This window comes from Dinoponera quadriceps, unplaced genomic scaffold, assembly GCF_001313825.1.
Source record: "Dinoponera quadriceps isolate SergipeBrazil2010 unplaced genomic scaffold, ASM131382v1 scaffold1471, whole genome shotgun sequence".
NCBI classification, from domain to species: Eukaryota; Metazoa; Arthropoda; class Insecta; order Hymenoptera; family Formicidae; genus Dinoponera; species Dinoponera quadriceps.
The window spans coordinates 478,874-491,751 of record NW_014555591.1 but is presented as its reverse complement, the minus strand read 5'-3'; the positions used below and the strand labels follow the sequence as shown (position 1 = coordinate 491,751).

Genomic DNA, 12,878 nt, shown 5'->3' with positions numbered 1-12,878 from the left:
GCGTATTTGCTCAAAGGTTTGCGCGCGTGCGTTGCGGAAATTCCACGGCGACTCGGGTATTAATTATTGTGCAACGATCGCAACCGCACGATCGAGAAAGCGCGCAACCCTTCGCGACAGTTCTCTGCCTTGCCTTCTCTTCTCTCTCTTTCTCTTTAAATTAATTATCTAAATTAATAAGATCCGCATCCGATTTGCTTACTGTACTCCGCGTATAGGAATGAAATCTATAATAGATTCTTCCTGATAATCTCTGCTTGTTACTGGAATAATTTACCTCCTACTATGCGTGGTCTTCGCTGCTTCAGTATCTTCAGGATTAAGCTTTATGACTATCTTTTCGCTTCGAGTCAATTTTAATTCTTACTTGCCTTTTCTTTATTGTATTGTGTTCATATTGTTTTTTTTCTCTTTTCACTTACTGATTCTGTATTTTTCTTATACTATTGTATTTCTGTCTTTGCTTAACGACATTTTTGTATTATTACTATTATTGTGTTTGAAGGAAAGTCTTCTCAGAACGCATGAATAAAAATAGAGATCAATTTATCTATCTGTCTGTATCTCTTCCTCTCTTTCTATCTCTTCACCTGCGAACTGATAAGCGCATTTCGAAACTAGTTCGCGCGGAATATTGGAGATACAACGAGGCCAGGTAGGCGCCTTCTCATTGCACCGAGAAAACGGTAANAAAAAAAAAAAAAAAGGGGGGGGGGGGGAAAGAAGAAAAATCCGATAACGGTTCGCTATTAATTACTGCGCGTAGCAGGAGCACGGACTCGTTTTCTACGCGCGGTCTCGACCATATTTCTCCTCCACGCGGCCAACATATTTCCCCGTCAAAACGGCGAGAAGCCGAGGAACCCGTTCTGCTTGAAGAAATACAATATCATAGGATCTGTCCTCTTTATGCCGTGATTCCACCTGCGCGCCGTGTCGCGCTTCTCATCTCCCCCTTTTCTCCCCGCCCGCTCCGACCTCCCTTTCTTTATCGTTCTCCATTTTATCCAGATAAAGCGTCGCTCGCTTTAAGAGGGCGATAACGACTACGTACGTATGAGCCACCGTGTGTAACACACGGCCGGGGGGGATCGATAACGACCGTTGCTTTCGTGAACATTGCAATTTCAGCCGCGACGGCCCCTTTTCACCGCACATCGGGAGAGGCGTCCCTGAAAAATTGGCGTTTCCACGTCTCGGACCTCCGACATCTCCTCGAAAGCGACGAGTTACGCGACGATGGCGAGACGCGACCTTTCGCGAACCTCGGTGGATTCGCGTAAAGCGCGAGCGATTTATCGTGGTTAGCGATCGTTTTTGACGCTCGCCAAACGTTGCTCGTCTGCCCGATATCGTCCGAAAGATTGATTATCGCCACGGTGCAACGGTAGCCATTATCGCCGTCCCGGCGGTACGCGTAATTCCCCAAATTCTGCGCGCTCGGGGCTCGTTCGCGCGTGTGCCAGGCGTAAATGCGATTTTATTATTGTAATGTATGCGCGCGAGAGAGAGGGAGGAGAGAGGTACACGTCGCGTTTTTCCGCTGTTACATAAATTCACATTTCTCATATTTCGAGAACGCGCAGAATTTTCTCGGTGAGCGCGCGTCTCATCTGCATTTCAAAGATTAGGCCGAGGATTCCGCGGGTTACGATAAGTCGCCGCGCGGCTGTTTCGCTCATTGACGTGGTGTCTCGCGTAAAAGTACCTGTTTTCGTAAATTTCGAGAGGTCTCGCAATAATAATAATTAACGGCGGCAACAACAGTAATAATAACAATATTTCCTTAATTGGCTGCTAAAATCATTATAGAATCGAAAAGTACCGAAAGGCGCGCGCCATCAGCTGTACATTGCCGTTTTGCCGAAATATGTACATATAAATGAGTAACGATAATTAATAAGTAAGTGACAAATACAAACACGTAAAGTTGAATTGTCGTATTGAATCATCGACACCTCTCGCGGATGAGAGTTTTCGAAGAGTGCGCGCGAATCGCGGACGCGCTTTACGCACTCGCGAAATTGGCACGACGACGTCACGACGGCGACTTGTTATTTCTGATATCGTAGCGTTATTGTGGTATCTCCTCTATTTATCTCGATCATGTTTCCAGAGCTCTCCGCGCCGTTTTTACGCGATCTTCCGCCGGTTGCATCGTCAACCTCGATCTTACTCGAGAGTAACTGTAACTCCGCGTTCGCCAGATCTCATGGAAGACTAGATCGTCCTAGATCTTGAATAAATTATGTTTATCTCGCCGCCCAGATTAACAACGTCATATTTGCGGCCGCTTGACCGAGTAAGAAACGCGTCTCTCATTAGAGGCCGTAATTACGATTCTCGTTGTACGTGACTAGTTGATAGCGCAATCGGTAGATAAGTTCCCGAAGCAATTCGCGCGGCTTTACAATGGACGGTAATACGTGAAAATAACGAGACTACGGCGATACTAACGAGGAAAAAACTTAAACTACGAAAAGTAAGGACACACAAGTTTCCCGTTTCCTCTCACGGACGAAATAAAAGCGATAAGTTCTTGTCCATTTTTAAAAGCACGTGTTATCGCGGACGGGGTATACACACGCATTTCATGTCGAAATGTTCCTCCGTTCCCGTCCTCTCTCTCTCTCTCTCTCTCTTTCCGCGCTTCTAAATTCTACACACGTAAATTGTCGCGGGGTTAATGGAAAAACAGTAAATTTTCCGCTTTTTTTTTTTGTGTTATACAACATGGCGCACGACGATACGTACATTAAACGAATAGTCGGGAAAAGCCGGTCGATGTCGCGTAACGTATAGCTTATTCCCGGTACAGTGACAATACATTAAGTTTAATGAATGAATAACCACTCTTTCGTCGACCGCTGCGGAACGACATTTGCTCTTTGCATTTTTCACGACGTCGATGTGAACAATTTGTGTCACTTGGGAGCGAATCTATGGCCTAGTATACACGAGCGCGCGCTGGAAAAACACACACGGCCAATAAATATTTCCTCGTACTCGTGGCGTGACACACACGCGATCGAGGAGTTGCGAGCGGTAATAATGTTACGAATCGCGAGCATTTCGCGACGGCCTCGCGCAACGTGAAAATGCAATTCACGTCCGAGGCATTTCGGCTAAAGCTAAAACGACGCGGACGCGGCGTGAAGGTGCGAAAACGAGATTTTTCCGCCGCGAAGACCGGCACGAAGAATATCGACGCAGCGACATCGCGGCTCGACCGGCGTTTACAGGAGCGGGAAGTCGCCGGCTTAGCCGCCGGAAATGGCTCGCCGTGAACGGCCGGTGCGAAATCCCGCTCCCTTTCCGTCATTTTTCTCCCGTCGCACGAGTGCGTTTTTACGATCGTCCCCGTCAAACGCGCGGTCTCTTTATTACGGATTTGTAAAAGAGCCCCGCGGCGAACGGAAGATACGCGAACGCTTCCTGGGATTCGACGGATTGCGATCTCGCGTTACACGTTCCTGGCTATCGAATAGGAGAGACATTTGCATCGTGACAAATGATCCAGCACTCGTGGCCAATCGAGGCCGTGTGTCGCGCGACCGGGTTTCATTTCCGAGTTAATAATATCGAATGTGTAAAATCACGTCTCTTGATCATTTCCGCCAGATAGAGCAGGAGCAAGGAAGATATATATATTTAGAGAGAGAGAGAGAGAGAGAAAAAAAGAAAGGGAAGGGGGGAGGGGGAGCAGAGAGTTTGATTCTTTTGTGGTATCAAAACCATGAAACTTGGACGAAAGCACCGCACAGGGCGCTTAATTATCGTATATTAACAGACGTAGAGCGGAGTCTACAGTGAGAATTTAAGCTCTAAGCCTTAAGAAATCCCACCAATCACAGTCGATTATTCTCTTGAAATTCGACTGTGATTGATTAATTTCTTAAGGTTTAGAGCTTAAAACACCTATTGTAGGCCGGAACTAACGTGCTCAAAGAGAAAATTACAAGAAATGTTCGCAGCTTGCTCTGCGCTGACTCCTGACTTCTATGCTGCTGCCCATGATATACAGGGATATGTTACAAAATAAATATTATTCGTACGGCGGTGTAATTCTAGATTTTTGTCAGGAAGCACGGTTCAAGGGGAAGGAGAGCGACAGCGGGAGGTCGTGGAAACCCGCGGACTCTCGGAAGGAGCTGCTGCTCTCGACAGCGGACGGGCGTTCGCCGCTTTTTTGGCCGCGCACGGAAGAATGCGTCTCAGCGTGAGATCACCGTGGTGTACCATTGCATTAACATTATTATACCGCGTGGTGTCGCGCGCGTATTCCTCCTCTCCTCGTCCGCTTCGTGGTCTTTGCTCAAGCTTCCGAGCGCCGGAATCGGAGTCGCCGCGCAATTTATGACAAATTCGTTTCCTACGTGCCGTGGCTCTCCCAAAGTCCGCGCCGATCCGCGACGTCGAACGCGACATTGCACAGTGAATATATCCGGCGGCCGAATGTTGACCGCGCGATATGCTAATAAAGCGGATACACACACTAGGCCATTGTGAAAACAACACCTGGCGCGGTGTCGGATTTCCGCCGTCTAGGTGACGACGAAATGTTTCTATTTCGCTGTCAGACGCACGGACGAGGGTGCGTCCGCCGCGAAGACGCGCAGATGGGGCAATGAACCGTCGCGTCGCGTGGCCAAAAAAGGTTGCGTCGTCGTATTATTATTATTATGACGTCGAGCGCGGAGTCTCGGCGTCGTGGCGCGTGTGTACACGAGTGTTTTTCGCGTGAGAGATAATACTAGGCCGCGTTAAGTTTCCTCGACCGCGAGGAAGGCTTCACGTGTCGTCGTTCGGACACCTGTGAATATCGCTAATGGAATCGAATTATTGGTCGCACATTGTATTGCGCGCGTTTGTATACGAAGATGCTCCTTCTTTCGGATGAACGCAGAAGATGACGTTTACGGTGCTCGATAACATCAAATTGCAGGGAGAGAGAGAGAGAGAGAGAGAGAGAGAGAGAGAGAGACTTTCATATTGTCGTGCACAAGTATCATATCGCTAACATATATAATAAAAACTTTATGAAGAAGTTGACGCCTTTCTCGTAAATAATTAATATATGTATAGAGGATATTTCGTAATTAACACTCACTATTATACAGCGTTATTCTTCATAAAAATTGAATCGAAAAGACCTGAGCCATTTCGTCGAAAAATTATTTATTGGTCGTACATTGTATTGCGCGCGTTTGGTTTTAAATTAAAATTCTAGTTAAAGTAGAATCAGTTGTTATCCAATTATCGAATAAAAGAAAGTGAAATAGTGATTGCTTGATAAGAAAGGTGATACAAGTGACTTCTTAGACATCAAAATAGTAACCAAAAATGATATTTCTTTTGTCAAATTTTGAAAATAATTAAGGCCATTTAAGTAAAAAAGTAACATTTATCTTCCCAGATTTATCTTTGGATAATTTAACAGATGACAATTTCTTTTCATAGTATGGTTTGACAGTTCATAACAAGACCAAGGACTATGAACGATACAAGTACGCTTTCGGCAGCAAGCAAAAATATATATAGAACATATATTTTATAAATTTAACGGCAGCTCAGAAAAAAAGTAATTACATAGAAAATTTTGTTTAAATACAGGTCCACTGAAATTTTTGTATCACTTTGACATGCGGAATGTTATAAAGTACACAAATATATATAAAATTAATATGTTTATCTTATTAACATATTGCTTTTTAACTTATTCACTTTATTAAAATAACATAAAAATTTCAGTGAACCGTTATTAAGATAAAATTGTATAATCACTTTTTACTGTGTATAACAATCCATTTTAGGCGATAGTGAATTAAAAAATATGGCCTTTAAATGACTAGATGACAGCGCTGAATAAAATCCGCTTGAAATTAATCAAAGAAAAATAGATTTATTATCCACTTGATCGTTCGAAACGCAGTTTGCGAAAAGCCTTGCTTTTCAAATCGTCTTTATCTCAAACGACTGAGACGTCTCGGCGATATTCCCTCGATACTTTTCAATTCAAATCCTGACGTAGAATAATGGCATGTAAATAATGGGCGTTAATTAAGGAACACCCTGTATATGGATGCATGGATTATAAACACGTGGATGAGTATAATTCCCGATGTTACCAGCGGTGATTACGACCTCCCTCTCTAAGCTCATTACAAAAAAAAAAAAATATCCTCAGGAGTCAACGCGTATCTCTTTCAACGAGAAACACGACGCACTTCCACAATAGCGAGCCCTTCAGTCCCTAATCGCGCAGCACGAGCGCGACGGTAGCCATTCTTAAGGAGCTTAAAGCGATTAAAGAAACAGACTCAGGACGGGGCGGGTGGGGGAGGGACGGGGAGACAAAAGGGTCGAGAAACTGTGAAGCTCGAGCGGGCGACACGCCCGAGCTATGAAAACCGCGGAGATCCCGAAACCTCGCGCAACCTCGCCGCGGCTCAATCTCCCCGGGATCGAGCACTCACCTTGTTTCCATACCAGAATCCACAAGAATGTCACGCTGCGCGCCGTACGCAGGATGATGCTCCGTCGAAGGCGGTGGCGGCGGCGCAGGACGTCTTCGCGGCGCTCCCTGAAAGTGTCGTCGGCGCTGACGATGCTGCTGGTAATGGTGTTGTTGCTGTTGACGCTGCTGCTGCTGCTGTTGTTGCTGCTGGTGGTGCTGGTGACGTTGGACGAGCGACGGGTGAACCTGAATCCGGTGGGTCGCGCCTGGCACCCTCCAGCAGAGCACATATGGGATCACGAAGTCGGGTTTGACCTGCACCAACGGCAGCAGGCGATACTCGATCTCACGGGGGTTGAAAGATACCGATCGGCCGCTCGTGTTCGCGCTGGACCCGCGCACCAAAAGACGACCCTCTCCGTGGAGGACGTTGTAGTTGCGCCAGCCAAGGTCACGGGGTAACATGTCACGAGGACATCCCTGCCAAGCCCGAACTACCGGCCCCTCGTGCGTCTCGCCATGATGTCAGCGATAGTGATTCTTCGTACTTGACGACTGACCGAAGATAGCCCGAGGGGAACGCGAGGATGCTCCGCCGATTGATCAATCCCCGAGGAGGAGGAGGAGAAGGAGTCGGCAAACGGGAGGTTTCCTTCGGCTCGCACAACGACGAGACCTAACAATTGTGCACGACCGTGGGGCGAAACGCGAACGAACGCCTCTCTCTCTCTCTCTCTCTGTGAGACGCTTATTAGCGATTCCACGCGCAGCCGTTTAAATGCACTCGGCAATCGATAGTCTTCGTGCACTCGCGCTGGGAACGTAACCTCAGCGTAACCGCTAACCCCCGTGCGTCGTGGCACTGCGCGACCGGCGCTTTTTCAAGGGTGCCCTCGCGAAATTCTCCCTCGTCCGATCAGGGTGTCAGTGCGACGATCGCTCGCGAACAACGATTTCGGGCGTTCCAGACGGTCGAGGAAGCGACGGCGGCGACGACGAGCGGACTCGGCAGCGTCATCTTCGAGAGCGGGAAGCGCGTGTGCTCGCGAGGAAATTCGGGATCACTGGGAGGACCGGGAGGGCGGCGAGACAGACGCCCGGCACTCCCTTCTCGCGCGACAACACTCCGACCTTAGCATCGACTTCCACGACCGGAGCCGAACGGGCGAGAGCGAACGAACCCAACGAACGAACGGACGTGGAACGAAAGGCGAGAGAGGAACGCAGCCCCCAAGGATCTCCGCGGCGCGCCACGAATTTCAAACCGGGCTGCGCGCGCAATTTACGTGCCTCAGGGCTGTCTCAAAGAAAGGCTGCGAGAGAGGTGTCGACCGGACGGGGGAGAGTCACGTTGTCGCCGGCTCGCCGAATTTTCCAATCGAGCGAGCCCTGAGGCTCCCAAGATCTAACCGCGGAAACTACGAACGACGAGGGGCTGAAGAGGCTAACCGGGAGGCCGACGATAAACAGCGCGTTATTATGATTTGGTCGCTATGATAATTAATTGTTAATACAAGCGATGCTTCATCTGAAGTTAGACCCGCGTCCTTCGTGGATACGTTTCCGACGTTTCGTGAACATCCCGGTTCGCTTCTTCTGGCTGACTCGGGCTGACATTTTAGTTCTACATTAAATTTATTCTAAGGTTTCCTATTATACCCCTTTGATGTTATAAATGCCAAGTTATCTTCATTGTCTCCACTTGGAGACTTAATATGGAACCAAGTGGACTTAATGCAGAAGTAAAATTCCGACTCGGGGCGCTTCTTATCCTCATTGCTCACTTTCGATTCGGACGGAACCGTCATTACGCACAGCGAGAAAAGACCGAGCGGGATCCCCCCCCCCGCGCGTTCGATTCTCCCCCACCGATCCGGCGATTCGGAGAGAAAGAGGTTTCTCAATATATTATACACTTATTAGCTGCCACATGTGGAAATATCGGTGTCTAGCAACGTTAGCGAGCCGCATTCGCTCGCGCGAACAATATCGACGCGGTATCCCACGGCATTTACTATTTATCATTGCGATTACGCGATCGAGCCTCCCGGACGGGATCCGTGCGCGCAGTCAGAGCGACGCTCGCGATCCTCTGGCGGGCGTAAATCGTCGGCGAAGATCGGCGAGAGGCCTGCTGACGCCGCTCGAAAGATATCTGGCTTGGATTCCGGCGAAATTTCAACGCTCCGCGCACCCCGAGCAGCGAGATAATTGACCGTCCGCGATCGGAAGAAAGACGAGGAGCCGCGGCTGGTTAAACATCCGTTTGAGCAATGCCTAAATGTCAGAGCGCAGAAGCTGCGCCGACACCGCCTTGCGAACGCGGCGAAGATTGCGTTGAAATTTTCGCGTTAGTCATTCCCGGCGAGAGAGGGAAAAGGGGAGACTACCGGCGGAAAGCTCGGCGAGACGCGCGCGCGCAGGTGAGAGGCGGCCTTCTTTCGCGGATCTCCCTTCCCCGCCTTGTCTTCCTTTTGTCTTTATCGATGCTCGCGGTCGTCATCGCCGGTTATTACGATTCCGCGCCGGCACGCTTTTCCCATCCGCGCGCGCGCGCGTTCGTATTTCGCGTCGGTACTTTTCGCGCGGACGCAATTACCCCGGAAAATAGAAGCGACATTTTTTTTTATCACTGTTACAATGACGCGGTGAAAAAAGGAATACTCGGGGAGAAAAAAAAATGAGAGAGGACAAATGAAACGGGCGGAAAATAAATCAAGCGCCGCTTGATTAATTGCGATCAGGTGAAATGGATTTTTTGCCGAAATTTCGATTCTCTCATTCCGTGGTCTCGAGTAATTAACGAAACCGCCGGCGGCACTCAAAGCCTAGAACGCTGCAGTTAATTAGAAACATTGCAGCCGGCGGCTACGTTGCGATGATATCCGATAATGTATGAGCGTTCGTCCGCCACGCACCGCTCTTCCTAAGCATCAAAGTCATATCTACGTCGGCCGATGGGACCCGCGACGGCGATTTTCAATCGGCCGATGGCAATTGGCGTTTAATCAGCGCGCCTGGTAGCGCCGCTAATGAGCACGAATCAGCCATGAAATCTCGATTATACGGTTATGCGTGTCCGCGCGCGATGCCGTTAGCCCGATATCTTTCCGCCCGGAATGACACCGCACCTGCACCGGCACCAAAACACTTGGAAATTCCGCAAGAGGATCGGAGGGGAGGGTAAACGGTCGCGAAGGTCGTTGGCACCTGCTCGCGCCGTCCCCCCCCATGCCGCGCGGCAACAACTCTCAGGTGCAGGTGCGTCGCGGAGGTGCGTTACGAACCAAGGATCCGATATGCGACATTTTCTTTTTTTCTTCTTTCTTTCCTTCTCTTTTCGTCACGACGTGAGGAACGCGCGCGAGATTTGCGTGTAACTTTGAGAATATGTTTTTCCTCGAACTGTCGTAATATTTCGCTACTGATATTTCGGAGAAGACCGTCCGTCGATTATTTCCGAAACTTGCGTCGTCGATTACACTTGATAGTTTGTTATGCTTCGAATTGAAAATGACCCGAAAGAAGAATCATATTTCAAGATATTTGCACAAGGAAAGCGCTAGATTCAAGTAAATAATTATTCCGATACTCCACCTTAGCAAATTGTTACTTGGATTAAATAAATTTTACTTAGATCAAATAAATATGTATACTTTACTTGGATAATTTAGGGTGAAAATTTTTTACTTGTATCAAATATTACTTGATCTAAATAAAAGTTAAAAAGTTAATTATTCATTTGTATCTAGCATTTTTGTCTATGTAGGCACGGATTTTAGGCACATTATGCACTGAGAGAAAAAGTACTTACAAATTTTTCTACGGAGGATATAAAGTTTATTTCACAGAAATTTCCCGGAAATAAATCTTACTTCACAGAATCGTTATTTCACAGAAATAAACTTTATTTCCACGAAACAAATCTTGTTTCTGTGAAACAAACTTTATATCTCACAAAAAAATTGTTGAGTACTTTTTTTCTCAGTGTATACTAGAGTAAAAATTAATCGGGGCGTGCCCCAGTTCTGCCATGGCTCTAGGTAAGCACGCCCTAAGATAGGCCTGCCTTCGTTGGGCCTAGGTAATGCCTAGAAAGGCAATTCCTGAATGGATATTTCGCAAATAGGCCCTGAATAGGCACTGACGTGGATGCCCCTAACAATGCCTGCGGCCCGCAGGGCCCGGTCAGAGCTTAGTTAGGTAGATTTACAAAACTGGTTCTAAATTGTACGAACGTTACATTTCTGTGTCGAGCCTAGATAAAAGTAGAGAAAAATTGTATAGAGCCTTTTCAGCGCTGGTTTGAAATTTCTACCCGGAAACTTATCCATTTTCGCCGATCGCCTGATCGGCGAGAGCCGAGGTTTCCTCGAATGATAATTCGTTCGCTGTTATCGCGAAGATTTTGCTTGAAACGTTTCGTCTGTCGCCGAAGTTACGATTTCGATTGAACCGCGCGGTATGTGCGACTGTGAGCCGGCTGAGCTCGAACGCGAGGATCGGATTCGCGCGAGCACCATAATATCACGTTCGCCATTAACCGGCTCTCAATAATATTAACGATACTGGGCAGCAGTCAGATATGGAGTATGGCTGGTTTAATTAACCGCTTAATTGATTAATCTATTAATCAAGAGAGAATCACATCGCCTACGGGACACGCCGCGTTGTAATTCTCATCAACCAATATTTACCTGTTTACCGATCGGTCAGTGTATATTCATGTCAACTTAAATGCCGGCCGAGTGCAATTGTCATTCGCATAATGTGCCCCGCGCACGACCGCACGCATATCGGCCTGTCATTACGCGTTTCGCGTAGAATTTAAACGCGAACGCGGAGTGGTTACGCACGGCGCGCGACCGCAAATTTTCCCACTCGGACTTTCCCTCGCGGAGAAAGGACGAAGGTGCGCTAAATGAATCTTAAGGACGTCTGCTTCTTTATTTTCCCTTCGCGAGAAACACGATTGCAGATAGAGAACCGCGAGAACGACTGTTGTTAAGGTCACTCGCGTTTCTGTAATCCCGCGGAAAATCGAAAGTAGCGAGACGGCGGCGGCTTCCATGGCCGAGAATCTCGATGACACGTAAAACACTTTCCCGAGCCCGACGAGTCGCGGTCGCGCGCGATCCGGAAAAAGGCCGCCTCGTTAACCCATCGTGAAAATGAATTACCGTAATTATCGTCGTTCCGAAACGAGACCGACGATGACATTTCACGTTTATGCTTCACAAAGGCATTCTTCTGCTCGCGCTTCATCGACGATATGTCAGGCGGTTAAAGATCCGCGTTCATTATTCGATCGCGCGGACCTTCGAAGGCAGGAGAACCTTCCTTCTTCCAAGGAACGCGTCGATGGGACTGACCTTCCCCGCGATCGAAGAAACATTAATCGATCCTATTACCGCGAATCTCTGGTGAAGGGGTGAACAGTGCGTTGAAGAATTATCGCAATAATCGGGAAAAAATCCGTGCAGATCATGAGATCACCGCATCTCCGTATCATTACCACACGAAGAAAGATAATTTGCTGACGCAGCATACTTGAGAAAAAAATTGAGGTGCATCGGTAATTGATAAATGTTCCAATTAATTAATGATATTCTATCAGTTACCGATGCAGCTAATCAGTACGTTTCTCGAAAGATAATTTTACACTGTCGCAGCAAAATCTGTCGGTTACTATGTGAACAGCGAAACAATTTGTTAAGTATTAATTGCCATTTGCCGCATTTTGCTAAATATATAAATTATTTTTAATTATAAGAATATAAAAATAATTTAGCAAATATAAGAAATATAATATAAAAGAAAAAATATAATAAGAAGAGAATATAAGAATAATTTAGCAAACACAGAAATAGAAGAATAAATTAGCGGATGTAGGGAAGCATTATTTTGTTTTAACATGTTCTAAATGAACATAATCTAAAGCAAATTAACATGTTTTAAAGATAAATTTAGGAGGATATTTTCAATCTTGGCAACAAAATTGTTTGTGCTCTAGATGGAATATAAAGCCATAAAGAGCCAATACTCTAGTGCCATTTTAAATAAAAAAAATCTTATTATTAATATTAATTGTAGGAGGATGAAATTGTCTATCGTATATTGCGAACATATTGAATTTTCTTTCGGACGAACAAACGCAGGTAATAGCTTTCCATGTATGAACTTACCTTTGATAAGTAGATATAATAAGTAGAGTCATTAAATTTCGTATTAATTTAGTTAGCAATTAGACAAAGGTTTTCAGGGGATTTTAAATTAATAACAATTACTACTGGAATGCAAACGGTCGGTTCATACGTGGAAGGCTGTCGCTGTGTTCGTTTGTTCGAAAATATTTAGTACGTTCACAATACGTAATGGATAATTTCACTCTCCCATAATTAATATTAATAATGACATTAAT

The 12,878-nt window shown here is 46.6% G+C and overlaps 2 protein-coding genes across 2 annotated transcripts in view; both read right to left on the bottom strand.

Annotated features, from left to right (window-relative positions):
* Window positions 1-6,507, bottom strand: part of LOC106744761 (protein gustavus) — a 168,925-nt gene extending 162,418 nt beyond the window's left edge. Inside the window, exon 1 of the mRNA XM_014619781.1 lies at window positions 6,477-6,507. Coding sequence (XP_014475267.1) covers window positions 6,477-6,487 — 11 coding nt within the window. The 5' untranslated portion in view covers window positions 6,488-6,507. The remainder of the gene's footprint in view (window positions 1-6,476) is intronic.
* On the bottom strand, window positions 6,507-7,593 carry LOC106744744 (alpha/beta-gliadin A-II-like). Its single transcript, XM_014619762.1, has 2 exons — window positions 6,568-7,593; window positions 6,507-6,511 (listed from the first exon to the last, which is right to left on the bottom strand). The coding sequence occupies exons 1-2, from the start codon at window positions 6,920-6,922 to the stop codon at window positions 6,507-6,509; spliced, it is 360 nt and encodes a 119-aa protein (XP_014475248.1). The 5' UTR covers window positions 6,923-7,593.
* Window positions 7,594-12,878: the final 5,285 nt, after the last annotated feature.

Excerpts from the sequence above, each read along its gene's own strand:
- LOC106744744 (XM_014619762.1), bottom strand. The coding sequence starts at position 6,922 with ATGTTACCCCGTGACCTTGGCTGGCGCAACTACAACGTCCTCCACGGA.